Source organism: Coturnix japonica, chromosome 11 (genome assembly GCF_054131305.1).
Source record: "Coturnix japonica strain WE chromosome 11, WE-NBRP24, whole genome shotgun sequence".
NCBI classification, from domain to species: domain Eukaryota; kingdom Metazoa; phylum Chordata; class Aves; order Galliformes; family Phasianidae; genus Coturnix; species Coturnix japonica.
This window is the reverse complement of record NC_140673.1, coordinates 23,347,501-23,375,435: the sequence shown is the minus strand read 5'-3', so window position 1 is coordinate 23,375,435 and position 27,935 is coordinate 23,347,501. Positions and strand designations below refer to the sequence as shown.

General features: G+C 36.3%; 1 protein-coding gene across 2 annotated transcripts in view; it reads left to right on the top strand.

Moving 5' to 3' along the window:
- Positions 1–27,935, top strand: part of FAF1 (Fas associated factor 1) — a 128,056-nt gene that overhangs the window by 37,253 nt on the left and 62,868 nt on the right. For both annotated transcript variants that reach the window (XM_015870465.3, XM_015870466.3), the window contains exon 8: positions 25,760–25,846. In XM_015870465.3, the coding sequence (XP_015725951.2) occupies positions 25,760–25,846 (87 nt within the window). The remainder of the gene's footprint in view (positions 1–25,759; positions 25,847–27,935) is intronic.

Below are 27,935 nucleotides of genomic sequence, written 5' to 3'. Positions count from 1 at the left end.
CGAGTTGGCCATACTGACAAGTTGAAATGTTTAAGCAGTGTTAATGCAATCTTCTCACACCGTGCACCCTATGCAGAAAGATTCAAAATGACTGCATCAATTATTAAGAGAAATATTTGAAATTCTAAAAATGTTCTACTGTTTGCCACAGTTGGGTGCAACTGTCTCTGCAGGGCAATTTGTTTGGTTTGTTGTTATCTACCCCATAAAATTTGGAGTGCTAATAGTATTTTTTTTCTAGCCGTTTCCAATAAAAAAAAACAACCCAAACCCACCACCCTTTGAAAACTATCAGAGTTTATTACGAAGAATTAAGTGCAAAATCCATTGAGCTGTCAGCTCTGGTTTATTAAAACACTGTTGCTTCAGTTCTGTGTGTTCATTACATCGAATGTAATAATAAGTGATATTTGGATGATTTGATGTTTCTAAAAAAAAAATATATCAAACCAAAAAGCAACTTGCTATTTAATGGGGAAACAAACCAATTAAAAATTCTTTAACTGAGAGAAGCCTTAAGCTCAGGCCTGCTTGCACAGTATCTCTTGTATTAAATCAGTAGCTGGATTTTTGGATGGTTCTTATTCTTTTTTTCTTTTCCTATGTGTTTTATCGGCATCTTCAGCTCTTCACATATTAAGATGTAATTTCTCAGGTTTTAGAAATAGAAATCTCTATCGGTTATGTTGATGCGGACTCATGAGCCTGTAGGGAATCATCGGAACTCAAATAAAAAAATGAAATTATCAAATTCTCTGTGTTGTTCTGTTCATTATTTTTCCGAGAGTTGGGCAGGGCAGTTGTTAACTCAGAAACTTAACGATAACATGTCGGCCTAAATTGCAAATTAATCTGTGTCGCAGCTTTCTGACATCTGTTTGTTCTTGTAAAATTGCAGTATTAAATTAATTCTGGGCAGATACTGTTCTGGGAAATATCATGATTACTTTTTTTCCATGCTCTGCATTTTAAAGTGGAAATTAGTGGGGTTTGTGCCAGTTTGAGGACTGTAAATTAATATATTTCCAGTGTATTGTATGGTTAAATAAGGGCAGTTATAACAAATTGAACTGCTAATACTTGTAAGATTACAATGAGCTTTCCATCTGAGTACTAACTCTTTATTTTGCTAAAATAATTTGTAGAGATTATCCCTGCTGGAGAATGAGGATTTTTTGATTTTGATTTGATAAGCCATGTGCTAAATATTATAACACATTGCCACATGCAGCATAAAAGGTTTCCTGTCTGTTGTTATGAAATTAGCTATGAAATTAAGATTTCTCCTATTTTACTATTTTTGCAAGTTTTAGTTATATTATTCGATAGAGGAGAAGGGCTCTCCTTTGCATAGGAGATATCTAAGTGTTTAATGGAAAACAAGTCTGTGTTCTCATGGAGTGTACACAAACTAATTTGCAGCAAACTCTTTGTCACAAAATCGTGCTTCACGCTTCATGTTGGTTAAGTCAGTGACACAGGGAAAAGTCTCAAAAAATCTTAACAAACTGGGTACCTCCATCATAAAGAAAGAGTTGGCGTTTGTCTGTTTCACTGCTGGTAGAGACTTTGAAGCTTTTTTTGTTATTACTGTGTGCAGGATTACAGAAGTATCCAGTGTTCGCAGCCTGTGGCTGCTAAAGGGTGGACAAGTTAAATATGCAGAACGTTGAACCTTTTGTAGATCAGTGAATTTTTTGTTGAAGAGTCCAGTTGAGAATAGTAGGTGCAGCATGTACCAGGCACTGTAATTCCTAGTAAAACATAAAATTCTGTGCAAACAATGCAAAGATGGGTCCCTAAAATGCAGGCTGCCTTTGCATAGCTGCATCTGCTATTTATTCCATTCCTATAGCCAATAAAGTAATCAGAGGATAGCATCGAAGCATCCCTGTCACCTGTGATAGGTAATATATTTGTTCTTTGTTCCCTATAGATTTACTGGCTAATGTGGAATACAAAAAGCAATGTATCCAATAGCACTGCAGGCAGGAGGAGGAACTGTGTGTACATAGAACTGCTTGAGATGAGATGAGCTTGAAATTCAGTGCTGCCAGACCCTAATGAGAGTTTGTATTGATTTTTATTTTATTTTTTTAAACTATTTTAGAGAATGACGAATGCGAAACAAGATATGAAAATGCTGTGAACAGGCGGAAACCTTATTTAAAAGGTTTAAATAATTGTAATATGTAAATATAGCTAAGCAGATGAATTACTTTCAATACAGAAAAAGATTCCCATTGAGAGCTTTGTACCTTTTTCAGATGAGATTTTTGATATTTGTACAAAATATTTTCAAACCCATTGTTGAGTGAGATCACCTATAGAAAAGGTCAGACACTGACATGGCGCACAACATGTATGTGAAGATTGTGTTCTTTATAACTAATTGCAGTAGAATACATTTGCCAAAGATGCTGATATCAGCCATCTCCAAATATTGTACATACATGAGAAGCTGTCATATTTTTGAGCTTTTAAATTGTTTAAAAGTAGTTACACTATTCTTAGGCAAATAAAAACCAGTAGTTTGCAGATCTTTTTTGTATGCAAAGGTGCACAAACGTTCTGTGCTGTTGTTCTGTTTCTGTCACAGAAACCAGCCGAATGTGTTGTGGCCATACATCCTCGAGTTCCTTAAATTATTTTTATGAAATTTGCATTTTTTAAAATATTTTTTTCCCCCCGTTTAAAGAAATTTAGTAGGTAAAAAATATATTGAATTTATTCTAAGTAATGAGAACAGTAAATGGAATTTGAACATGTATCGCTGCAGCATTGCTGTTCTGCAGTGTGAAGTGAGTGCTGTCTGGCTAACTAGGTCTGGACTTCTTAAACCAGCAGAGAAAAAGTCCATTTGTGTACAGGTAAAACAACGTCATGATTTTTGGGGGGGAGGGAGAGAGAGGACTTTCCTTGGAAAGAAGAACAGAACGTTGCTAAAGTGAACTCTGTAGACTGAGGCGAACCTGTGATAAACTTTCTATAAGTTGCCATGTTATCAATTATCTGAAAAAGAAGTTTCTTGGGAAATAAGGGGAATCCATCTGTTTGGTATCTCTTTGAAAGTGATAACTTTATTAGGCATTTAAAATACCTTAATGTCTGCCTTAGAGATCTGTTTCTAAGAGAATGCGTTGATGAAGGCATACAACCATTTCTCTTTTCATGCAAGAGAAAATGCGATTGGAGGTAATGGAAGGGCTCTCTTTTACTTCTCTTTTAATTATGAAGCGTTCTATATTCCTGGCAGAACATGTTTCATAACCTGTAATTTGGTTTTGGTGGGTTTGGATGTGCATATCATTAAAGAAACGATCTTCAGTTATCAAAAACTGGTAAACATGGACATTTTTATATGCAAGAAAAGGCAGAGAGTAAATAATTGCACTGGTGACCAATACTGTAATAATCCTGTTTTACAATATGCACTTGACAGGTTGTAATAGTGCTAATTGAAGAGACTAATTCACACTTGCTTCATTCTATTCAAAGGCAAAATCAGCAGCTTGTTTTGCTTTTGACCAGATGGTCCTGATGAACACCTACTGTGCACTTTAAGTGCTTTACTAGAATTACAAAGGCTGGGGGCTGCGTCCGACTCAAAATGATTTGAGAAGAGAAAAAAACCTCACTGCTCAATGGATTTGGTGCAACTAAATTAATTCTAGTGGACCCATTACACATTGAGCCCCCTTTTCAAAGTGCTGAGCCTCCTCGTTTGTTCTGTAGCAATGAGAAAGTGAAAGGCAGATTACTGCAAACAGAAATAAAAAAAAAAAGTGCTGTGAAAAGGAGAAAAGAGGCCTTGAAGCCTTTTCATATCATTTGGGTTTTTCAAGTGCGTTATTTTTGGGGAGGGTGGATGTATGAAAAGCCAATTGGAGTGTTTTTTGTTTTAAAGTGCGCTATTTAAGTACTATGAATATAAAAGCAAGAGCAACAGTTGACTGAGTTTACTGTGGTAAAGCTTTGTGTCCAAGGATGAATCAAATTCATTATAGTCAATGCTTTGTATTTTCATATGAATGTAGGGTTAGTTTCACAAGACTGTGTCTGTTTAGGATAATTATAATTTAATATTTTCCTTTCATAAAGTTATCACTGTAAATATCTAAAATTTACTGAAGGCAAGTTTTTTTCCTTGCATAAATTTAGAAGCACTCAGAGTTTAAAACTCCAGCGGAAGCTGTTTAATTTCCAAAGGCAGGAGAGGCTTGTTCCAGTGGCGCTGAAGCACAGATTATTATAACTAATTAGAAGTCACACATCTGTTAGCTTTCGATTTGTCAGTGCTCGTAGTTTTGTGTGCATGTTTATATCTCTCGTCTTTCTGTCTTTATTTCGTTCCTCATCTCTGTTAGACTCCTTCCATAAACGTAGCTGGATTTGAGAGAAACTCTCAAAGGATGAGGATCAATTTATTTGAATTTGAAAGTAATGAGGAGTCATTGTTATAATTTTGATTATAGGTCCTGTGCTATAAATGCTCAGTCATGTGAGTTGTCCTTATTTTAGAAGTAATCACGTTGAATTGAATGGCTTTGCTCGTGTAATTTAAGGATGCTGAGGATTTTGGGGATCAAGACCTAATTTAAAACCCTGAATTTTTAAAAAACTGCAATTAAAACCATCACTGGCTATTCTGATTCTGAATATTTGCTGCTTTACTTTCAGTGGTGGGGAATTTTTATGCATGGCTTCTATCATAATGATAGCTATTAAAAAGGTGTTAGCATGAAATGACAAGAGAACCTAAGCAGCTTTATGAACATATTAAACAGCCACGTTCCTAGTTCTGCACTGGTTACAGTGTATGGCAGTATGCTGTGGCTAAATGCTATCTCTATAAATACCATTTAGTTGAATCAAAGGTGAAAAATCAGTTAATGTTTTTCATGATAGGAAATAGTTTACACCTTTTAAATCACTGTACCGCACCACGAATCAACCTTTCTATCCTATCTTAGCTGTGGAACGAACACTCCTATTATTGCATGATATACACCTATATTAAAATAACAACAACAACAAAACATTGAATTACGGATTTGTTTTCAATCAGTGAAATTTGTATTTGAGCGAATTATAGTAGGCTCAGTGTTTTGTCATGTTTTCTCATCAAACAACGCAATTATAAATAGTGAGGTGCTAATGAACTGTTGTTCTGGAAAAGTTTTTTTTCCTCTTTTTTTTTTCTTCCCCTAACTTGAGCAAGAAAGGAAACATTTCTCAATTTTAGAGTGCTCGTATGGTGCAAAGGTATTCGAAATTATTGTACTTATGTAAATTGTGTTGGTGCTATCACTTCTAAATACACAACAGAGGCTGATCTGAAAACCTCCCCTGTTCGTATGGAGTGCAACTGGAGTCTCAGTCTCAGTGTTGTAAATTGCTCATTTAATTGGGAACTGATTTAGTTAATTCAGTCATACGTGTATTCATACATGTTTATCAGTAAGATGATCTTTAAAACTAAATTTATGTTATCATAGGGCATTCTTATAAAAGAGAGATAAACTTTAATGGAGAATTGAGGTGATGAGAATGTTTTACGTAGCAGTTGTGAAGCTGATCTTAGCATCTTAACAATGGTAAAATGATTGTACTGCACTATGCTGCTCTGTAATTGTTACGCACAGAAAATAGTTGCTATTTCACGTGTGAATTATTATTTTATTTCTCTGTCTGGTCCATAATGTCATTGTGAAACAGTGTGATGTTTCTTCAGTAAACCCATTGCCTAAGGTTTTTTAGTTATATTTCTATGCTTCTGTAAAACATGAACTTAAAAAGTTAGTCATTTTGTATTTGCACTGGGAATCGTGAGCATAAATTGAAGAGCCTTGCACTCATTTAAAGGATAAAATGGCCTCATAATCACCCTCAATAAATTCGTGTTACTGTTCTTAAAAAGGGTTATAGAAGCGCTCAGCAAACATTTGCAATAAGTGGCAAAATTTATGCCTTGCTTTGTGATAGTTGCGTGACCAGACAGTGGGGTATAGGATTGTTTTAAGGTTTTTACAGCTGCAGGCAAAAAGCATCTGTTCCTAGAAAAGCCTTCATTGTTTAATTTTGACACTGACTTTTCCATGCTGCTTGTACCAGTCCCTGGATTAGGTGCCACTAACATAAAATTTGAGTTGCTCCCAAATACAGCTGTCACTCTACATAGCCTTGTAGCTTAGGGAAAGTAGACATAATCAAAACAAGCATTTTTTTGTGCAAGGTCATCTCAGTGGACTGAAAAAGCTCCGGGCAGGAGTTTTGACATTATTCTGTCTTTTGAGTAGCTGGCCATTAGCTTTTGTGTTTATTTATTACTTCTTCCAGTGGTCGCTAACGTGTTTCGATGCCTCAGAAAAAATGAAAGAAGGATTTTTTTTAAACTTCTCTCCTTTTTCTTTTGCATACACTTTATACTATATTTTTCCCTAAGCAGCTACTGCAATATTGCATAAATGCTGTGTTACCTCCGTATCTCTACAGTGAAATGGAACGATTTACAAAAATGGGAGAAAACTGACATTTTTGAAAAAGGTTCATTTCCTTCAAAGTTTCCAGTGAATTAAAAAATGAAAGAGCACTTCATTTTATGTATCCCAGAGTTGTGTTAATTTCTACCCAGCTGGTCTAAAATGATTGATACAAAGCCAAATTTGTGACTGCCTGCATTACAAAGTCTGTAATTTGCTAATGAATTATGATAATAATCTTTCATCATACATGAAAGATTTAGACAAACAATTTACTAACTATATAGTTTGATCACAATTTTTGGGTTTGTACCAAATCTTGAATCTACTTTATTTTCCTCAGCCTAGATTAGCAAACCAAAGTGAACTTCTTACAACCTTGTTTTGAAAGCAGTAGTGCAGGAAGATAAGTAGAAATGACAGTGGACAGCTTAAGAAGTAGTTATAAGCACCATGATTAATGTATGTATAAATGAAACCAGCCAGTTTTCAACTAGAGAAGCCTCACAGTGTGTACGGTGCGAGAAATTGCTTGGGACTGCTTCTTGGGACGTAGAAGTAAATTCAGTCAAGTAGAAATGTTTCTCAGGTGTGGTGGTGGTGAATTATCTAAAGTGTAGCTAAATGCACATGAAAAGCTCCAGAAATGGAGTAGCTGTCACAAGACTGGGTCAACCTGAGGATGGTGGCTCCCGATGTGCCACAGCAGCAGAACTGCTGGCTTGTCTTGCTCACTAAGGGCACTGGTGGAGACTGCTGACACTGGGATATGAGCACACTGTAAGCAGGTCCTTTCTTATATGAAATCAACTTATTTTTGGTCATCTCACGGAGTAAACCCTGCGCTTTCTGATCAAATGTTACTTCCCAGTTCTGCAGAACTTCTTCTGCATTGGATGTTTTGATTTTCCAACAGTGAGCAACACAGGAAAAAGGCCCTAACACTTTTGGTCCACTGCCCTGAGTTCTCTTCCATTTTGCAAATAAACTCTTATTTTCTCTGCTCCTCTTGAGCTCAGTGGATTTCAGAAGACAATGTTTCCACTTGATCTTCGCAGCTGATACCAACTGCAGAACAGATCTGTAAGGACTTAATCTGTTTGAATTTCTTCTGTTTAGAAGAGGAGGAGATCATCAGATGATGCTGAATTTCTTGGGTTACCTGTAGAAAATAACAAATATTCTAGCAGGCAGCGTAAAATATTCCTCGTGTTGGTTCTTTGCACAGCTGCTCTGCCATGGGTTGCAGCACATAAGTGTAGGCTAAAAGTTAGTGTTTTGCAGGAAGATTTAAGAAGTGATGTAAAAATATCTCCCATGGCACTTTAGGCTTAATCCCAGTTTACCACTCTTGGTTCATTACAATTCAAACTCTCACATTACGTGAGACGTAAGAAAATGCTCCAGTGAATTTTCATGTTTTTCACTGGCCTTATGAGACGCAAGTTTGGAATATTAACCTGGAGATGTCTGACTTGACAGTTTACCTTCTGCTCCAAAGAGAGAAGTTCCACTGAATGTTCTGTTTCACTGTTCCATTGCTGCTGTTAGTGGAGGGTGTCAGAGCTTCTATATTACTGTTTGTCTTAGTCCCTGCCCAGGCTGTCTTGTGGTCGCAGTTCTCAGCTGTGTGCACAGGGGATGTTCTCAGCTGCAGTCTGGCCTTTTCTCTGCCAGCCCAGTGTCACTGCACAGAATAAAAAAGAGCCAAGACCTTTTAAGTAGAGTGGGTGAAAGAGGCTGTTAGTTAAAGCTGAAATTGTCAACACGAAACACTTCCCAGATTAATTTAAGTACTACTTCTGCTCCTACTTTTGAATTATTCAGGAATAAGTGATTCTTGCCTTAGAAGAGAAAGTTGTTTGGGTAAGCGCAAGCGAGGAGTTTGTACAAGATATAGAGGGGAGATGCTGAACTTGAAATTACAGCTACAGATCTGTTTTCAATCTCTATTTAATAGAAGTGTAGTAAGATGTGTACAGTTAAACTCTGTGATACTGGATGGTTGGATTATTTGCCATTATAGAAATATGTGCAACTTTCTAGGAAGGGATTTTATCGCTGCCTGGCAGACACGTTGTAGAAATAAACCTTCACATTTTTCCCCTTTGAGACATTGAGTGATGTCTCAAAAAGATCCATCGTTGCACTAAGTTTTCTTAATTCCAAAAGTGTGATCCCTAAATAGAAAAATTTGTTTTGCTTGTATGCTACTCTAGGCCAGGAAAGCAATATTTCTTGTCAGAAGCTTTTTCATCATTTAAGTTGTATAAAATGAAGTGGTATAAGGTGCAGATTTTGATGAAAGTTCTATTTCAATTAGGAAGTTAAATTAGTACATTAAGTACATTATTGACATTCCTTCATTACCTCTTTTTTTTCCAAATCAACCTGGAATGGTGGAACAATAAAACTTATTTTGGACAAATAAATGCAGACTGTTTGAAATAGGTTATAATTTTAGCATGCAGTCTAAAATAAGCATCCATACTCTCAAGACAGTTATCAGAAGAGAATTTTCTTAGAATGCAGGGCAAATATACTGTAATTCAGAAATTAAGTTCTTGTTGTCTTCATGTTTACTTTCTGCAATGCAAAATGCTAAGCGTCTTCTAGTGTGCTGAGGGCCTAAATGGCTGTGATTAATGTAGTAAGGAATCTTTCAGATTGCACCTAGTGAAATGCAAGTTAACGATGGTAAGAGGGAGTCGTTAGGATTAGCACCATAAATGGAAGAGTGGGTGCATGGGGAAGGTGCGTGTGAGGCATATGTTACAATTCCAGCAGAGGAAAGTGTTGGGACTATGCAGGAACTGGTTTGCTGTTATGTTTCTCGCTTTCAGGGTGTGCCTTGGCAGCGAGATCAGAGCAACATCCAACCATACATCACTTTCTGCTCAGCTTTCAGAAGAAGAAACTAAACACGTGGTCTCATGTTGCACCAGAATGGGTTCATATTGGGTGTTAGACAGATTCCTATATGTGGGGCGGTCAGATATTGGGACAGACTGCCCAGGGAAGTAATGGTGTCCTGCTCCATTGGAGTTAGTTGGGAGATGTGTGGATGTGTCACGAAGAAATGAGATTTACTTGGTTGAGTTGGTGGTTGGACTTGGTGACCTTGAAAGTCTTTTCCAGCCTATTCAATAATTCTGTATTGAATTAAACCTCGCAAACTGTTCCTTTCTAGAGGGAATTACTGAGTACAGCGCTTACATGTTAGACTTTTAAACAGGAACTGAATTTTCACAGGTTATTACATCTATATCAAATGGATCTTTAATTAAAGTAGTTGTTCTTGATATTAAGATAGATAGGTCAATAAAATGACTCTTGCCTTGGATTTGGAGAAGATATTTTTATGTTTTGGAGTCGTCTTGTATTCTTTGTACACTAAATCTGCATAACTGTGAGGATTCTTTTTCAGAGGAGGAGCTGCTAGTGTGGATCTGTATAGCAGTTGTCTTATTAACATCTTCACTGTAAAATAAAAAAGAATAGTTGACTATGTAAATGAGCGGCTCGTGATGCTATAACTTGCTATAACTCAAATAACTGTTGGTGCAGTATAGCTGAGCAAACTGTTTCAGTGTGTGCATATACAGTAGGTATTTCCTTCCAAATTAATATTTGCATTTGAAATATGTGCGAAGTGCAAATACATGAAGAGTATATAACAATTAATAATATTTTGTTTGATGTTTACTTATGATGTGCTCTGCATTTTAATTCTTAATGTCATCTGCTTCTTTAATCATCTTGAATTAGTGTTCCAAATGTATTGATTCAAAAGAATTCATTACTTTGCTCTTATGTAGCTATTAAGTTTTGATAGACGTTGTATCCTTGAGGCAGGTTGGATTTGGTCTATAGTTAGCTGGCAATTTTGAGGCTGCTATTTTGTTCTTCAGACTTCCAGGCCATCGTAAATCTTAATATATGATAAATCATAGAAGAACATCTGTATTTCTAAAACAAAGAAAAGTCAGTTTTGCACTGCTTTCTTAGATTGCTTGACAATTTAAACGTTGTGTTACCTTAGAAATGACTAGAAAGTTCTGTGATTATATCCACTGTAACTCAAAACTTGTTTACATTTTAAAGTTTCTGTAAACATACTGTCTGTGTTCATTTTAACTCCTGTTTTAATGCTGATTTGCTGGGCATCTCTTTTAGATCTTTGTCTAGTTTAGTGATAAATGTCACTGTTATTTAATAAAGGTGGAAACCTTCTTGCATGGGTACATTGCTCCCTTAGAATTGTCAGTGTTCTCTCTCTGGGATTTCTCTGTTGCCTTCCTCATAGGGGTGATCCCAGAGCTTGAGAGTGGGAGTGGATGGGCTGTTCTCAGCAGCTGTTTGCTCTTAGACTTCTGTTTTGGATCCTAGCTGGGTGTCAGCATCATTTTAAAGCTGTGTTTAACTCCCTGTCATCCTGCTCCCCTCCGCCTCCCTGTGCGGTGCTTTGAAGGCAGCCCTGGGGTCAGCGGCTGCTTGGCTGCTTTGGGAGCTGAGCCTCTGCTGGAGGGGGATCCTGGGAAGCATCGCACAACCAGGAACCTGGCAGACCTGTCAATGGCTTTTTTCCCCCCCATGAGTGTGAACTGTGGTGGCAATAGTTGTTTCTTTAAGATGAACATCTTGGTATTACGTATTTACTTTCCAGCAGGTATCTTCAATGTCAGGCTGGCTCAGCAGACAAGTCAAAACAGGAATATTTTTTTTTAACTGCTGTAGGAGCGAGTCTCAGTCTGGAATCTCAGAAAATCACAGCGTTCGTTCTGGTTAGCAGCTAATAGGAAACAATAAAGATTTAGGGTTCAGAATTTAATTGGCACTGATGTCGATGCAGGAAGCACAACAGCATACAGTTTATTCTTGTGAAGCTTTTATTGATTCTATTTTAAAAGGAAGGCTCTGATGAAAGCAGTAAGAGGCGTTTAATTTGCAAGTATTTCTACACAGTTTTTTTTTCTGAAATGCAAATGCTTTTCTGTCCCTCTCTGTTACTGCATGTTAAACTTTAAGATCTTCTGATTCAGAGGCAGATACTGAAAAACAAAAGCATAATATTATCATTTTTGCTGTTCAGCTGGGTGAGGCTGACTACTGACAGGGTAACCATAAGAGGTGTGTGTATTCAGTAGCTGGTAATCTCTAATTTCAAAACAGATGTGTTTCTTGTTTCTTTTTTTTTTTTCTTTTCTGGAAGAAGTGATCTATTTACTCTCCATTCTGACCCATCCATTTTCTCCCTTACATCGGTGACAGATTATACACATTTCTTCTGGTCGGGATTTACACTTTCAAATGCCTGTCTCTGTGACACCATTACCACAGCACCATTTAGCTTTTTGTTGGCTTTCTGCCATCCCTGCAACCTTTTTTCCTGCTGCTTTTCAGGAATTTGTTTTCACAAGACATCTGCAGACAAGCCTTTTCTGGATCTTGTAATCCTGCGTGCTTTAATAAAGGCCTCTTGTTTCAGGGGAGGAGGATTTTACAGAAACTATTCCAAATATCTGAAATGACTACTGGATGAAGATGCTTGCCTTTAAAACAGGGCATCTTGAATGCCTTTGTTCTCACATTCATGTGGAGAGTTTGGATGTTGTTGGCCAGGTTTCTCTGCTCAAGGCGGTCAGCCTGTGTTTCTTCACCTGACAGATTTCTCTTTTTACACTGCAGCTCATCTCTTGCCTAAGAACTGCTTTTGTTCTGGGGGTATAAGGACTGCTATTCGTTCAGGTGCTACTAAGAGGGATAAAAACACCAAATACACTGACCGACTGGGAGATGTAGGCTGTGATTACTCAAGGCTGATCTTTTAGTTTCAGAAATTTGTTCCAGCTCTTTTCTCTTTTTAACCTGTCAGACACACGCTTGATCCCTTGACCGTATTTCTGATCAACTTTCTCCTAAGTGTTCTTATATAGATTATGAAAGATGATTTCGCTGTCCCAACTCAAACAATTTTAGACCCAAGGCTCAATTCACTGGTCAGTGACTGCTAGCATTTCCCATTTTTCTGCCAGGTTTCTGGCTTGTTCCTGCTGGACTATAACTGATTTCTTGATCTCACAGCCATGTACCTCATGATGTACATGGACGCTTCCAGCATTGGAGACTTCCTGTTTGTCTCAAGTAATGGATGTTTATTGTAATTGGTAGGAATAGTCTCATGGACTCTCATGGAAGCTTATTCCAAAGGGATATTGGATTATTTCCTAAACCTTAGAGTGCAGAGCTCTCAGCTATCTCAGATACTAAGTATGTCGTTGTCATTTCAGCTCATTACCCATTAGGAGAGGCGAGGAAGATTACTGCTCAAAGATAAATAACTGTCCTTTCTGCTCAAAAAAAAAGTATTTTGAAGTATGTTAAAAATAAAGATTGGGTATAACTTTCTTGTTATAAGGCAATGGTAAGGAAGATTATACAGGAGCAATTCATTACTCTTTGCCTTTCAAGCACTTGAAAGCAAAACAGAGCTGAAAATATTTCTTTGGGAGATACTGAAATACCTCATCAGATCTTTCTTTTTATTGGCTATTGAAGTGATAATTCTGTAACAGGAAAGAAAGCAAGGGTAAATTCTGCTTTGATTTATAAAAATGTGTTAATTTGAGCTGAATGGATTTTTTTTTTCTGATGTTAATATTTGTCATCTGTGACTATCATTTTGTAATACATAGTTTCTAGTTTTAGTTTAGAGGAAAGGTAATTCTGATGGGGACTTTGTTAGATCTCTGCAGCATGGCAGGCATTTTTGGTGAAAAAAGTATCTGCATTTCTAATAACCTGTAATTTAAGAAATTTTGCTCATTAAGTGGAATAGTCTTCACTGTTTGCTGGACAGTTCTGTGGATGCGTGTAGAGCTAAGTTTGAAGAATGAGAAGAGAATAATGTATGTTTGTAACCTTCTTTATTTCAGTGCAATGGCAGGTTTGTACAGAAGAATAGTGAAAGTGGCCAGGAAAGCTTCAGTTTAGGTTTTTCCTACATGGGCCTTATTTTCAGTTGTTCCACAAATGCCAAGCTTGGTAAATACTGAAAACTACAGAGGAGGTAACTCCCCATAGTATGTTGATCAAACACTAATGAATTTGCACTTTATTCAGAAATTATTAAGCCTTGCTTTCATGAGCTGGATTTTGAGATTCCAGCAGCGTGTGGTTTCTGTGTTACTCAACCTAGACTAGTCCCTAAGAATGCTACCATTGCATCTGTATTGAAAGAGGACTGAGTTGTGGTGTCATCTGAATAGTACAGACCTCAGAATACAGGTAGGTGATCTTAGCATTGTTTTGTTTTAGATTTCTGCCAGTTGTTGCTGTCTCACGCAGGTACTGAAAGATTTCTGCGTTATCTTCCTTGTCAAGACATTCCCACTAATAGAAGTGTCATTTAAATAACCTGAAAGTTAGCAGGGAATGAGAATGGATGGCAATGTACACCTTCTTAAGAAACTGAATAGATATTCTGAACTTTTCTCTTGAATATTCACAACTAAAAGTTGAATCTGGTGAAAGAACTTGTAAAACTTACCCCATTATGAAAAATATTCTTTTCATGAAGTCTTTTCTGTGGCTTTGTCATCTTGTCTGTCATAAATGCAGCCCAAGCATGTACGTGAAGCAGATTTTGGCTGGAATGTGCCGTTATGTCTTGGCTGAAAAGGATAGATTCAGCAAAGCACATCTTCTGTTCTTCATAAAATGGATGCTGCTTGTAGAGAAAGCATTCTCATTGGAAAGGGATACAGCTTATCTGTCTCTGGATTGTGTTATCTGCTGGTTTTATACAACTTGTGTCATTGGCTTTGTTTCTCCTTTTCTGCTGAAGTATTTCCTTCACCTTCCTGAGTTCAGTTCAGTCTTCAGGTTTTTCCAGTGTTGCTCTCAGCTTACTCTGCTTAACTGTGTCCCAATACCTTTGTTACCTGACATTGTCACTTAGAGAGTAAGAGTTGTAAGTAACTCTTTTAAGCATGGTTTCAACAGCTTGAATCTTATTCACGCTTTATATTTTTCTACACTACTAATGTGTGCAACTCCTGTACACATACCACTAGTTCAAGTGATTAATCTAAAGAAATAAGAGCCAGAGAAGGGTCTTAGCTTACATAGCACCTCTTCTTTTCAACTCTGTTCTGTTTTTTGAGAGAATATGCTTAAACATATTTTTGTTTGTTTCATTCATAATATTTTTATCACAAAAGGAAAAAAAAACCAACTATGGCTTCTTTCAGGAGAGGTAAAAAATCTACATTCAGATTGTACCTTTGCCCAATTCATTTTGTTAACAGAATCTCATCTTTGTTTCACCCTTACTGTCTTTAACTTTTTAGAATTCTGGTGAAGCTCAATTTTCACCTTATCATGGAAGAGGAAGACAAGAGTGTAGTTGAGAAATATGTACAGATGTTAATGATAATGATTCTTGTCCCTTTTTCTCAAAACTCTTTAATGTTTTCACCTGTGCTGCCACTGCTATTGAAGTGCAGTCTGTGTCAATAAAAAGAAACGAGAGAGGCAGAGGTCTGTATATTTTTATATAGTTTTAGTTCCTTTGTTTAAAAAGAAAAAAAAAGGATATCTATTATCTCATCATTTTTTATCTTCTTGTTTTATTGATTTGTGTTTATTAAAAACCTCCTTCATGTTGACTTTGAACACAAATGAAGGTCTGGCTTTTCTAAGATGTTACAACAAACTTCTGACAGCTTTAAAATGGTTTCCAATGCAATTCTGTTTCTGACACAGGTACAAGGAAACACTCCTTAAAAGAAGTAAATTATTGTTATTCTATAACATGTCGTGGCGAATATATAATTTTTTGTATGTTTTAAATGAAAGACTTGTTAAGTAAATCAGGGTTGGGTGCTTTTTTTTGTGTGTGTGTGTGGAAGATTCCATAGTTAAAGATGTTAACCAGCAATTTCTTGCTTCTATAGCACAACATAGTTCAGAGCTGAGATTAGAGAAACCCTGTAGAGTGGCTAATACTTGAGGGCATCCCCAGCTAGAAAAGTATGTGAATTTAGGCATGGGAGGAAGGAAGGATCTGCTTTAAATTTAGTGTAGGGTCACTGAATCTTAATGATAGATTAAACAAGGGAGGTGGAATAATGAATAGGGGTATGCAATGTGTAGCACTAATACCAGAAGTCCATGGTTTTCACTGGTTATTTAATGTCTTTTCCCATATGTTTCTGAATAGAGCAGGTTATGGTAGGGATGAGCTAAGGAATAGCTTTGTTAGTGAATTGCTAAATAGGCTGAATTCTCCTTTAAAAATTGTGTATGTATGTAGGTGAGGTGCTTTATGTGCATGTATCTTAAACCTAGCGATGTTAGTAACTACCTTTGTTTGTAACTTGTGTGTATAGTGAATTTCTTAAAAACACACTGTGCAGATTGTCTGCGTAGTTTTATTTTCCAGCGTGAAGCTAACAGTCACTACTTGCTTAATGCAGAGGTGAATTTCAGATTCTTTGTAGATACTGTTGATATGAAGAAAAGCTCAATGAGAGGTGATGATTTGGTAGATGTGAAAATGAGATGGAGGAAATACCAAGCAGTTTTTTTTTAATAAGAAGCTGCCTAGCAGCTCAGCAAACCTTGTTTTATAATTAGTTGAACATGATCTTAAACTAATAGCAATATATTATCTATGGAAACTCAACCACAATTAAGAAAAATCATTAGATTTTTATACTTAACGGTGACTGAGAAAGATCCATGGTACACTTTAGTGTTGAGTTCATACTGAGTTCTCACAACTAAGTACCTCTAGTCTAGGTGAACCTATCAGATCAATTGTTGAGTTATTAGTGGGTTTTTGTATAACTCATGTTCCCTTTTATGTAGTGAAAGATACCAGCAGGTCTCAGAGAAAACGTGCCCTGCATATCATTTCTCCTTTGGGTTACAAATGGATTTGTAAGCTGACTGGAGGGAGCAGTATAAGTCAAACCAGTAGCTTTGTCCTGTCATTCTATCTGTACAGTATTGGTAACATTAGTATAATTTGTGAGACTACTCAGATCTGTACCAAAGGACTGCAGAGAGAGCCTGCCCATCTCTATTAAGCAGCGGGCTGGTTGTGATGTTTAAGTGCGTAAGTAGGGGGAAGAAAGAGGTGAAGAACTGAAGTCAGGGAAGTATTGGAGGATTTCTCTGCATCATAGTACTATGCAACTCTACAGCAGTGGTACTTGTGCTTCACGAGATTTATAGATTTTATACTGTCTAGTAATAGTAAAATATACTCTCAAAAGAGTATTTGTCAATTGTCTAGAAATAAGACAAAAGATACTTGACAATATTGACTTTTATTATCTGCTTCATAAGCTAAAACTGTTCAGTTTACCGCTTAAAATAATGATCATCGTGGAAGCACATTTCAATAGGAGTGGAAGAAGACAGCTTTAGTTAACTAAACACGTTAAGAAGCATAAGTCTAGGTATCATAAGCTGAGAATTTTGGAGGGAAGTCTAGGACTGAGCCTTACAGAATTGAAGTTAAAAGAAATTTTTAAGAGGGAAAGTTGTTTTTTTTTCAATATAAATGATCAGTGTTATTCATGCAATTAGATGCATTAAAACCTGAGCATCTAACTTCCATTCTCCTTTAAAATGGCCATTTATTTTACCATTTATTGATATGACTGATTACTTTTGAAACCCATGAAAATGCACAAACAGGGAAGTGATGAAAGAGCAAGATATGTATTTATCGTGCCTTAGCTGTCACAAGCCAGTTTCTTTTGAAATGAAGGTGAGGATGTTTGTCATCAAATAAATTCATCTAAATTCATCTTTTGTTCAGAACATGACAGCCGTGAAAACATAACAGATCTACTCTCCACTGCAAGAATCACATCCACTCTCTCTCACTTCTAGTGATAATTCATGCCCTACAGATAATCTTTAAGGTCCTCATGAATGGGAACCTGATTATATAAAATATCTGTTTACTATGTTAGAGATCAGTAAAACGATTATTTCCTTATGGAAAAAAATGGAAACAACGCAGCCAGAATAAGACGAGAAGGAAAGTATAGCACAGACTTTTCCTCAAGAGTTCACACAATAATTCCTGACAAAGGAAGTGAAAGAGATTGAAAGACAGGAGCTGCAAAATAATGCTTGTTTGCACAGTAGTCTGAATATATGCACATATGATGTGGACAAGCTGGGATCAAACCGATGTAATGTGCAGATTTTTTTCTTATTTCCTAACCTTTGTATTTTACCATTATCTGGTAGTGGCTGTGGCTTTTGGCCCTGGTACTTCTCAGAGATGTTGGGATTCAGAGAAAGTATATTTATTAGTTTAAATATTGTTTTCATGCAAGTTTTAAGTAGCTTGAGTTACAGATTTTACTCTTGGCCATGTCCTGAGCTTCACGAGCAGTAAGTTTCAAGACATATTTTTCTCAGTTACTGATTTAATCACTGAGGTAATCTATTAGGATTACAGATTATCTTCTAGGTATGCGATCCATGTATGCAGTTATTTGTCCCTTGTCTCCCCATGATTTCTTTCATCAGGTTAGCCCAGGTGCAAACTGTTAACCTAGTGCAATCTGTTGTATTTAGTGGACCAGCTGTTTCAACTAGTGGCTTTCTTTTGACTTTATTTTAACCTCCAAATACACAGAACTGGTCTTAAATAATTATGTTTTTCTAGTTTGAAGCGGTCTTTTAGTCAGCTTTTCACTGCTCCTTCCTAATGATATCCTCATTCAGTTGGTTTGTTTTTATTTGACATATGGTACAACAAGGCCTTCCAAAAGATAACCCATGTAACGTTCCTACCATGCTTCATAAAGCAATCTGAAATCTACTGAAAAGTGGTAATTAACAGTGATGTTTTTTACATCAAAATGATGTTTTGTTACAGCAAAACAAATGTCTATTCTGGCAAGTGTGAGGTTTGCGTAAGTATGGACCTCCACAGTTTGTCTCACTGTTTTTAAAGGTATCTTAAATGTTCATTTTGAGTAGGAATAAAGTACCTGATATTTGGCAATTTATCAACATTTTAGGGCATTAAAGCAGATGGAATTGGGATTGTAGCATCAACAATTTGTTTTGGAAACTTTCCTGTGGCAAATGAATACTCTTCCTTAATGGAACAGTATTAAAAATTGTATTTGCTCTTTATTTTATTCTTTATTTCAGGTGCTTTCTCAAAGAGTAGTTGCCTCTTGTAGTGATCTGATAAAAGATGATTTAATATCACTTGCCTGTTGTCTTTTATTGTGTGCACAAAGGTCAGTTAGAAGTATCCACTGGGCAGTACTGTTTCATTCATACTACTAATAAGTATTTTTTCTCAAATGTCCTTTTCTGCTGAGTGGAGGAACAAACTGGGACTTCAGAATGTGTCTCTGCCTTGTCAGTGCACTCTATTTAAACAAACAAAAACAAAGCAAGCCCAAAACTTCAGGTATTGTCACCAGTTTCATATTGTTAGCAGAAGTCTTTAAGGCATTTTCCAATCAATTCATAAAATTGTTTTGTCAGAAAGTCTTTGTTGTTTGCTCGCTTTTAACCCTAATCACATCTTCCTTTCAATCTCTAATGTCACAGCTAGCTCATAGTCTTAATTCTTTCATACCCTTTTTCCACCTCATTCATGTGCTGCTAAAAGGATTTGTTGTTCTTGTTGCTTTTTTAATACTCATGTATTTTGCCTCCATTTCTCAAGAATGTGTTTTTCCTTCTTCTGTAGAAATTTGTTTCTTCTTTTAACCTTCTATTAAAAAAAATACAAAGGGTCATGTGTTTTTAAGTTCAGAGGGGATTATCACAATTAGGTCTCCTAGGCACTACAAGTAATGAATAATAATAATTACGTAGGCTGAAGCTTTGTGTAGTGCAGGCCAGATCAGTAACTTCTGCATCAAGTTCAGAAGATTGTAACTTGCATTTACCTGTGATGCCCTTGTAATAGGACATCTAGTTTTAGGTATTTAAGGACAGATGTCAGCAAAGAGGCATTTTACCTCACAGAATGAAAACGTGCATGTATTCTGGCAGAAGGCTGTGGCACTGAGAAATAAAACAACATTTTTAATGGAGTCAAGTGCCTGTATATGGAATTTGAGTTTCTCTTCATGTAGAAAAGTAGTTGTGTCTGCAGTATACTACCACAGATCTCGCTGTGCATGATTTGATCGTTCTCTTCTTTAAAATTTAGCAAGCTTTTTCTTTTTTTTAATAACATCTGTAAAATTGTATGGTATGTATGATATGGTACAACATATTTCATGTTGAGTGGAAGTTTAATGTCTAATATTCACCCTCAGTAGATATTACAGGGAAGAGATGAAATGAGAGCAAGATACACTCAACATCTGCTATTTGCTGCGGCTGAGGAAGAGGGCAGATCCAAAGCAGTGCTGAAAAGTAGTATCTGAGCTTGAGGAGCCCAGATTGAGTGGTGGAGAATACCTTAAGCATAAAGAAATATATATAAGTAAGTGTGGTTCACAAATACATCTCAGTGATGATCTAAAGGAAGCAGGTAATCTCCCTCTGTCAGTGTCTGCCAGCTGTAGATAGACTGTCACCAAGTAGCATAGAAAGAGAAACAAACAAACAAACAACTGTTTATTTTGGAGATTAGGACATGTAAAATATTCCTGACAATCAGTGGTAAAATTTATCTACGTCAATCACTTTTCTAGGTACTGAAATTAAAGATCTAGAAAAATTAAAAAAAGAAAACACATTCAGTGGTTTTTGCTTAGTGTCTAATGTGACTTAATTGTCTTTGTTTGAACTCTTATCAGCAAAATGTCATAAGCATCACATGCTTTTTTTTCCAGGCCTGAGTTAATTTGAAGGGTTATGTAATGAATTCAGCAAACCTTCTAATGAAGATGTTGACACAATATTTGCTGAGTACTACAGTACAGCACAACCCATTTTCAGCAGTAGTTTAAACTGGATTTATGTTGTTATGAATGCTGTTCAGTAAACTCTGGCGTGAAATTTGGCTTTCCTGTACATAAACGTGTTTAATTATAGGAAGGTGGTACACGAAAAGCTAGCAGAAAATTTTCTAGTGATTTTGTTACAACTTGCTGATGAGTTCTGCTTTGTATATGACTCCTGTTAATCAATTAGATAATCCTGATCATCAATTAGAGAGTGTGTTGCAGTATAACTCAGAAGTGCTGAATCAGGCCTGGCTGGCAGGCTTGGGCTGAAGGGGACATCTACATTTGGTATCGATTTAAAAATATTTAGATTAGAAATAGATATGTTTTCCCTTTACAACAGAGTGAACTGAGCAAATGCGCAAATGCAAATAGTTGTTTCAGTACAGTGAATCTTCCCTGGAGAGTGTCAGTGCTGTGCAATTCTTGAGAAGCAGACACCATGTTAAAAATAGCCTGCATGGGACATCTTAATTCCCTCATTGTGGGCATTGCATGATTTAAACCTCATCTGTTTATGTTATGAATCTGTTAGAGACCAGTTATTATTGATATTTCCAATCGACTGCTGGCTGTTTTTTTTTTTTTCCTGATGAGATGTAGACTTTTCTTTGCTTTGAGAAGTCTAAAAAGTACTTTTTTCTCTCCTAACTTCTTCTGTTTCTGTCCCACTTCTTGACCACTCCCAGACAGTAGCTTGTGGCAGAGAAATTCATCTCTATTCTTACATCTTTGTATATCTGATAGTTTTTTGGCAGTCCATAGCTGATGAAAATGGCCATTTTATCTGACCCATCTGCTCAGAGCTATTGGTAACATCACCATCCTTTCAGATTCACTGCTTTATCCCCTTTGGCACTTCTGTATGTGTCGGCATTTCCCATGAGCTGCTGCCCGCTGTCTGTTAGTGGAACTTCTGTCTCTTCTTCGTCTTTCCTCTGCAGTTTTGATGATTATCACTTCAGCTGTATTTGCTTCCTTTCTTTCTGTCTTTCTTCAGCGAAGAGCTTTTACTTACTCTCTATTTCTGCCTGGTACTGCCCTGTCCGTATCTTTATTGTGCCTTGAAAATTGTGCTTGCTTGTCTTGTCTAATTCTCAATTACAATGTCAAAGTCAAGATTCTGGCTTTGCCATCAGTGCCCCATGCAACCTTGCTCTGTCTGCGTCTGATCTCATTTCTCTGTGTCCCCCAACTCACATTCCAAATTCCTCACAGTCCTCTGACTTTATTGCTCCTTTTGTCTGCCTTTCATGCACTCATTTTTGCACTGTCTTTCATGCTGCCTATGTGCCTGGAACAGTCTTTAGCATCTCAGCCAATTTACAGCTTTGCATAAATTATATTTAATAATAAGACTAACAAAAGTTCATTATCTACATTATTTCAATTAACTTTGTACCTGCATGAGCAGAAAACAGCCTGAGGGAAACTACTGTTGAACTTTGTTGTGATTCTTTGTTGTGATTTGTTTTGCTTCAGAGATACAGATTCAGGCACGATGCTTCTTTGATTCAGCATAATATTTTAATTACAATAAAATTTGGTAGATGTTGGATTTCTTGGCAGTAAATTTCAGATTTCTCCAGCTCAGAATTATGAAAGTAATTTCTTATTCCTGGTGGTACAACCAGAATATCGGTGTCATCATCACATTACTTGGTATGGAATTCTTGCGCTGTGATTACATTTTACTGCATATTATCCTTACTAATGTGGATGTGGAATGGCTTTGAATGTTGCAGTATTTTCATCTCTGCAAGGCTATCTCCTGTGATTAACTCCAATTTAAAGCAACATTCTCACCTACAAAAACAGTGAAAGATAAGAAAGTAAGACTGCCTGTATCTGGGACTTTTTGGCTGCTTTGATATGCAGGGTTTTAGAACGGTTTTCAATGTGCTAACTTTGTTCCAGCACCAGAGAAAATGAGTGAAGGCAAAATTTCATGTGCTTCTCCAGCATTTGGTACAGCTGCAATGCAAGGGCATTCTGCAGCAATTACACATTTCTAAGTTAAAATGCATGCAGATTTATTTATTTATTGTTTAAACGGTTGTATTGATACTGTTCACAGCTGAATGGAGGAGCCAAGTAAATGTGCCTCTAATTTGTTTCTCAATGATTTGGTATATTCCAGAGATTATAATCTGAAGGGTGGCTGCCATAGCAATATGCCAGTCTCCATGGTGTCTCCACGTTATGTAAAGAAATTCTGGGCTACACAAAGACAATGCTGCCAATTAGTATTTCTAGCTGATCAAAGGTGGGGGACCAAAAAGTTTGCCAATAAATGTAGCTCAGTGGAAAGCACGTGAAGTTAGTTAGCTTTACACAGTTATACAGATTTCAGTCCTTGTGTCAGCATCATGAGAACTTTAAATACGAATTTAACAGATGCTAAATGCAAACTGATAGTTTTTCTGCTGTGTGAACAGCATTGCCGTAGGTTTTTGTTTTGCTGATTTGCTGGAAAAGTGATTTATGGTTCTGCTTAGAATGAATCACGAGAGCATTTTCCTCCTTACATAATATTTAAACTGAAACAATTAATGAAGGGAGTTTCTGTAATTAACCAGTAAGTATTCCTAGTCTCTAAATCTTTTCCACTCTGCTTTCTTGATACTGTTTTAATTATCTAATAAACCTAAAATGAAATCATTATTTTAAAACAAACTTATTTTATCTTGAATAATTGCTGGTGGCTTGTTGTTTGAAAGAGGGCTACTTTGGCATGAATTCAGAATCCAGTTGCGATCTTAACTCGAGTGGTTTGTTTAACCAAACATTACTCTGATGAGTTTTACATGGTCCCCTACCCGGCCAGGCCTGCCTAGAACAACTCGTTTATTCTGCGACGAGTTGCTCAACAGATGTCATTCTGGTAGAATAATGCAGCAGAATAGTTGTGCGTTGGCTAAAATTACTTCAACTTTGATCACTTTTGTTCAGCACATCAGTCTGGCATTGTGCTTTATACCAACATAACACTTTACCCCAAGCATGCCTTTCAAGCTTAGAATAGCAGAGGAATGTTATTGAATTCAGTGCAGTTACAGATGAGTTAATGAAAGAAGGGAAATAGTGTTTTTTTCATAATGCCTTTCTGTTGTGATTTGGAATTAAAATGGAATTTGAAGAATGTGACTTCTGAGTTATTTATTTTTACTTCTGAAGGCTTTTTGAAAGCAATATAATGCAGTTCTCTTGATCCTATTTCTGTAAATAAATTTCACTTGTTATTTTGAAAGAGCTCTTCTTAGAATTTAATAATGGGAAAATAATAAGACTTTTCTTGATGTGTAATTGGGGAGCATTTATCTCCGTGGCAGTTTATCCACGTAGTACTGAAAAAGAATAAAAAAAAGCAAGAACCATTTTCTGCTGATCACAGCTCAGTACTGTTACATTTTGATGGGATGTCGTGAGGTTGGTAGTAGTAGTGACATCTCTTCACCTTAATACCACTGCAGAACAAATGCTGTACAGCAGGCTGGCTTCTTGTTGAGAGGCAGTGAAGAAAGGCTGTTTGTTTTGAATAGTAGGAATGAGATCATATACCAAGAGTATTGTCTTTCATAGTTCCATTTTTTGCAAGTGCATGTGTGCATGCATACACTTATATACACATATATACCACATACATGCATGGTCAAAATTGATTTGAATAAATGTTTTAAATAATTAAGCTATATTTGTATTTTTTTAAAGCGTGATGTGCTTATTTGAGATTGCACTAATAAAAAATACTCTATAATTACTAATGAATATTTCAATGTTCTCCATCTAAAAATAATGTTCTTATTTTAGGTTTTTATTTAAAATAGAGTTCTAAATTTTTTTCAGTAATTATATGGAGGACCTGAGAATTGGCAATTTGGTGCCTGGCTAAGAGTAGTGCTGTACTCTTAAGTTTTCCTTCTGTTTATGCCTTGAACTTTCTCTTTGTTGGTAAACTTGTGCAGCAGGGCCATGAAGAGCCTGTTGAAGAATATTGTCCAAGTCAACATCTGTGACAGCAAATGTATGCTCCCTCTTAGCTTATTTACAGTGATTAGAACAGTTATATTACAGCTTAATGTCTGCACATGTGTCTTCCATCCATTTGTTATCGTGCTTGAACTCTGTGCCAAAAAGAAGAGTGCATGTGGCATTTTCTTCTAAAGATAAAGCAGAGAAAAAGAGAGATGTTACTATTTCATTATGTACGTGTATTTTTAGAAGAATCTTCTGCCAGATGTTGCACATAAATTCTGTATTAAAAATAAATGCCAATTTAAAGTGAACTTAAAGATGGCATATGGTTTTATTTCTGTATTGTGCTTCAAACTTAATGGCAAGTGACTGATGCAGTAGCTAGGTGCAAAATATGTAAGATAGCTACATAGAGGATTGCCTTATTTTATTGCATCATCTATTTAAGAACAGTGAGTTAGGGTCACACTTATTTCATTATGTGAATGAGAAACTTGAATACGTGTATCATGGTAGTGTTTTTCATTGTCAAGTGGGGAACAGAACACAACTTCTGACTTCCTGAGTGATTCTGTCCAGTGAAAAATTACAGAAAATGTTAGTAATGTTTATCAAACCTCACATTTTGAAATTGTTTATTGGCCTATTAAAGCCGTGGTTGAGGTCTTTACTTGGAAATGTAAACAGATCTGTAATGATAGATGAGGGCCATGTATTCGTATGTAGCAGCTGTATGATAAACTCTCTCCTTCCTGATAAGCATTGGGTGATGTCATTATTTATAGCACGTTATACTTTAATAGCTTGATAAAAAGTATTTGTGGAAAAGTGAGTTTACATGCTCTTTGTTAATAAGTATTTCAAATGTTTGCCATTCTTGAAATGTGATTATTAATTTGTGTTTTCACTTCTAATACCATCACTTTTACTTTTAGATCCCATTTAAGAAATTATGCAAGAAGAGTTGTATTTCTTTTTGTACGAATTGAGGTGTGAATACAAAAATTTCAGGAGAAAACAGAATGCATTAATGAACTTTAACTGCTGCTTCTATTGCCTTCTCTGTCCCTTAAGTTTGTTCATTACATGGTAGCACTTCTACTGTGAAGAATTTGTATTACAAATTGCTTAGCAGGTTTATCTTGCTTCATTAATAACATGTTCTGAGTGATGTATTACAGATGTTTTTTTCTTTAACATGACTTGTTCAGATGCTTTCAGTAGCTTTGTACTTGAGCTCTATTTACAAAAGGTAATTGCGAAGAACTCAAAGCTTGGAATTATGAAAATGATGCCGCTTGGTTGTATGCTTTTGATTGAGCAAGTTCTGATTTTCTCTCCCAGGTGAAACGGAATGTGTATGACCTAACCAGTATCCCTGTCCGTCACCAGCAGTGGGAGGGTTGGCCTCCTTCTGCCACAGATGACTCTGTAAGTAGCTTTGGTTCTCATTTTGTTTCTTCCTACAAACAGCCATTTTTTCTCATCAAAATCCCATTGTTTCTATTGACTCATATGCAGTAATATGTTATTTATTATACATACTTCAGAGTTTTATCATGGAAAGATTCCCTTTTCCAGTAATACAGTATCTGTATGTTTTGCTCTGTTTTGTCCATTAATTTACGAGTTCTTGCACCTAGCATTCAGCAGGTAGGTTGAAGTCGGTGAAGAATGTCTACTTTGGCTGTTGCAGAACCAGGAAGGATCTGTGTTTCTCAAGATTGCATTTTGAAATAGCAGATATTTTGTATGCAAAGATATTTCTATTTTCAAACATATGTTGCAGGTGTTGGTATCGCTGTTATCTAGAAATGGAGGGTAGTATTAGCTAAGATCAGTTTGTATGCTCACTATATGCAACAGAATGAGCTAGCAGGGAGCTGTCTTTTAGTTTATGAAACTATGGGACTTCAGTACAGAATTATTAGATTCCCTTCATTATGTGGTTGCCCCTACACTGGTATTTTATATCACGTCATTCATTTTTGTTCATGTTTTTTCCTGGTAGTATATTCCTAATGTCACTTAGCGAAGCTCACCCTAATCTTAAAACAAAAACACCTTAAGCACTGAAATAATCACCTAGCAGTGCTCTGTGTAAGTTTCAAGATGATGGCCTGAGGAAAAAATATAGAAAAAAAATAAGTATTTTCTTTCTTTTAATAGATTATATTTACCCTCATTGCAATACGTTCTGCCTTCTTGTCCCCTTCTACTCCTCTACGTGTAATGGAAGGTTTGCTGTTTGTGATTGCTGCTTTTTTTTTTTTTTGCATTTGGTCAGGGATTCATGCAAATAATAATTGGGAAAAAAAAGTCTGAATTTTAATATAATTGGAAAAAGTCTGTGGCAGTGTTTGCAGAAACAGTAGTTAAGTTTCTGAGAAGTGAGTTAATCTCTATCTGCGTATTCAAGGGCATATATGAGAGGATAGATATAAGATCTGAAATAACAGCGTGGTGTCATGTGGTAATTACAGTCTTTGAAATTTGGATCCATTTTAACATTTTATTAGTTTACATTAGCCCAGAAAAGAATTGGAAACTCAACCCTTCTAATCCGTTTTCCCACAGCGGCAAGGGGAAAAAAAAATACAGGAGAGCCTTTCTTTGGAGTAGCATAGCTCACATATGCAAAACTCATGAATCTGTTTTAAGTCTGTTTTTACAAGTGACATTGTTGCAGGTGAATTTTTCCCCTTTTCATCTTTAATGAAATTGGTGAATGTTGAGTCATCTGCTCCAAAGAAGGAGAGTCCTCAAAGCTCTCTGCTCGAGTCTGCTGCAGCTGAGACTCGTCAGCTGTGTAAACAGATTGGAATGTGTTACCAACAAAAATATAATTAATTTCTGTCTAAAATTAGAGACCACGGCTTACTATTTATAAAGATTTAATGCTCACAATGACTATCTGAACGCTTTTCCTTTGCAAACTAGAAATAGTAATAATTACTTTATTAATAAGTAATGATCTCTGTATTTCAGTGGCAGATTTTTTTTTAAACACTTTTTCCATCGTTTTTTGTTTGCCGTGTTGTGTAGTACACAGTCGCAATTAAAGAGTTAAAGACTTGATTAAAATACTTTTTCATTTACTTTTGATGCCGCCTAAGAAATACTTTGTAATACCACAGGAGGTTTTTCAGTGCAGTTCTCGTTAACCTTTGGCTTAGCAAACAGGACAACTAAATAGACTTCACATAATTGGATTCCTGTATCATCTCGAGTCTCTCATGAACCTGACAGACTACAGTCTTCTGACATTACCAGGAAATTTACTGGAGTCAATAGTCATTTAAGACATTGTTGCTTCGTCTCCCCTTAGAGTTAAGACATGTTGTATTACCTAATGAAATATGGGATACTGTATGAATTGTCAATAACTCTTTCCAATCATTTTTGCACACGCTCACCTGGGGAATACGTACCAAAATGTCCACAAGTAGGAGAGTGTTTTCATGCTGTGATACTTTAATTGTGAGAAACAAGGAGTACGTAGTCCATGGAAATCTCATTT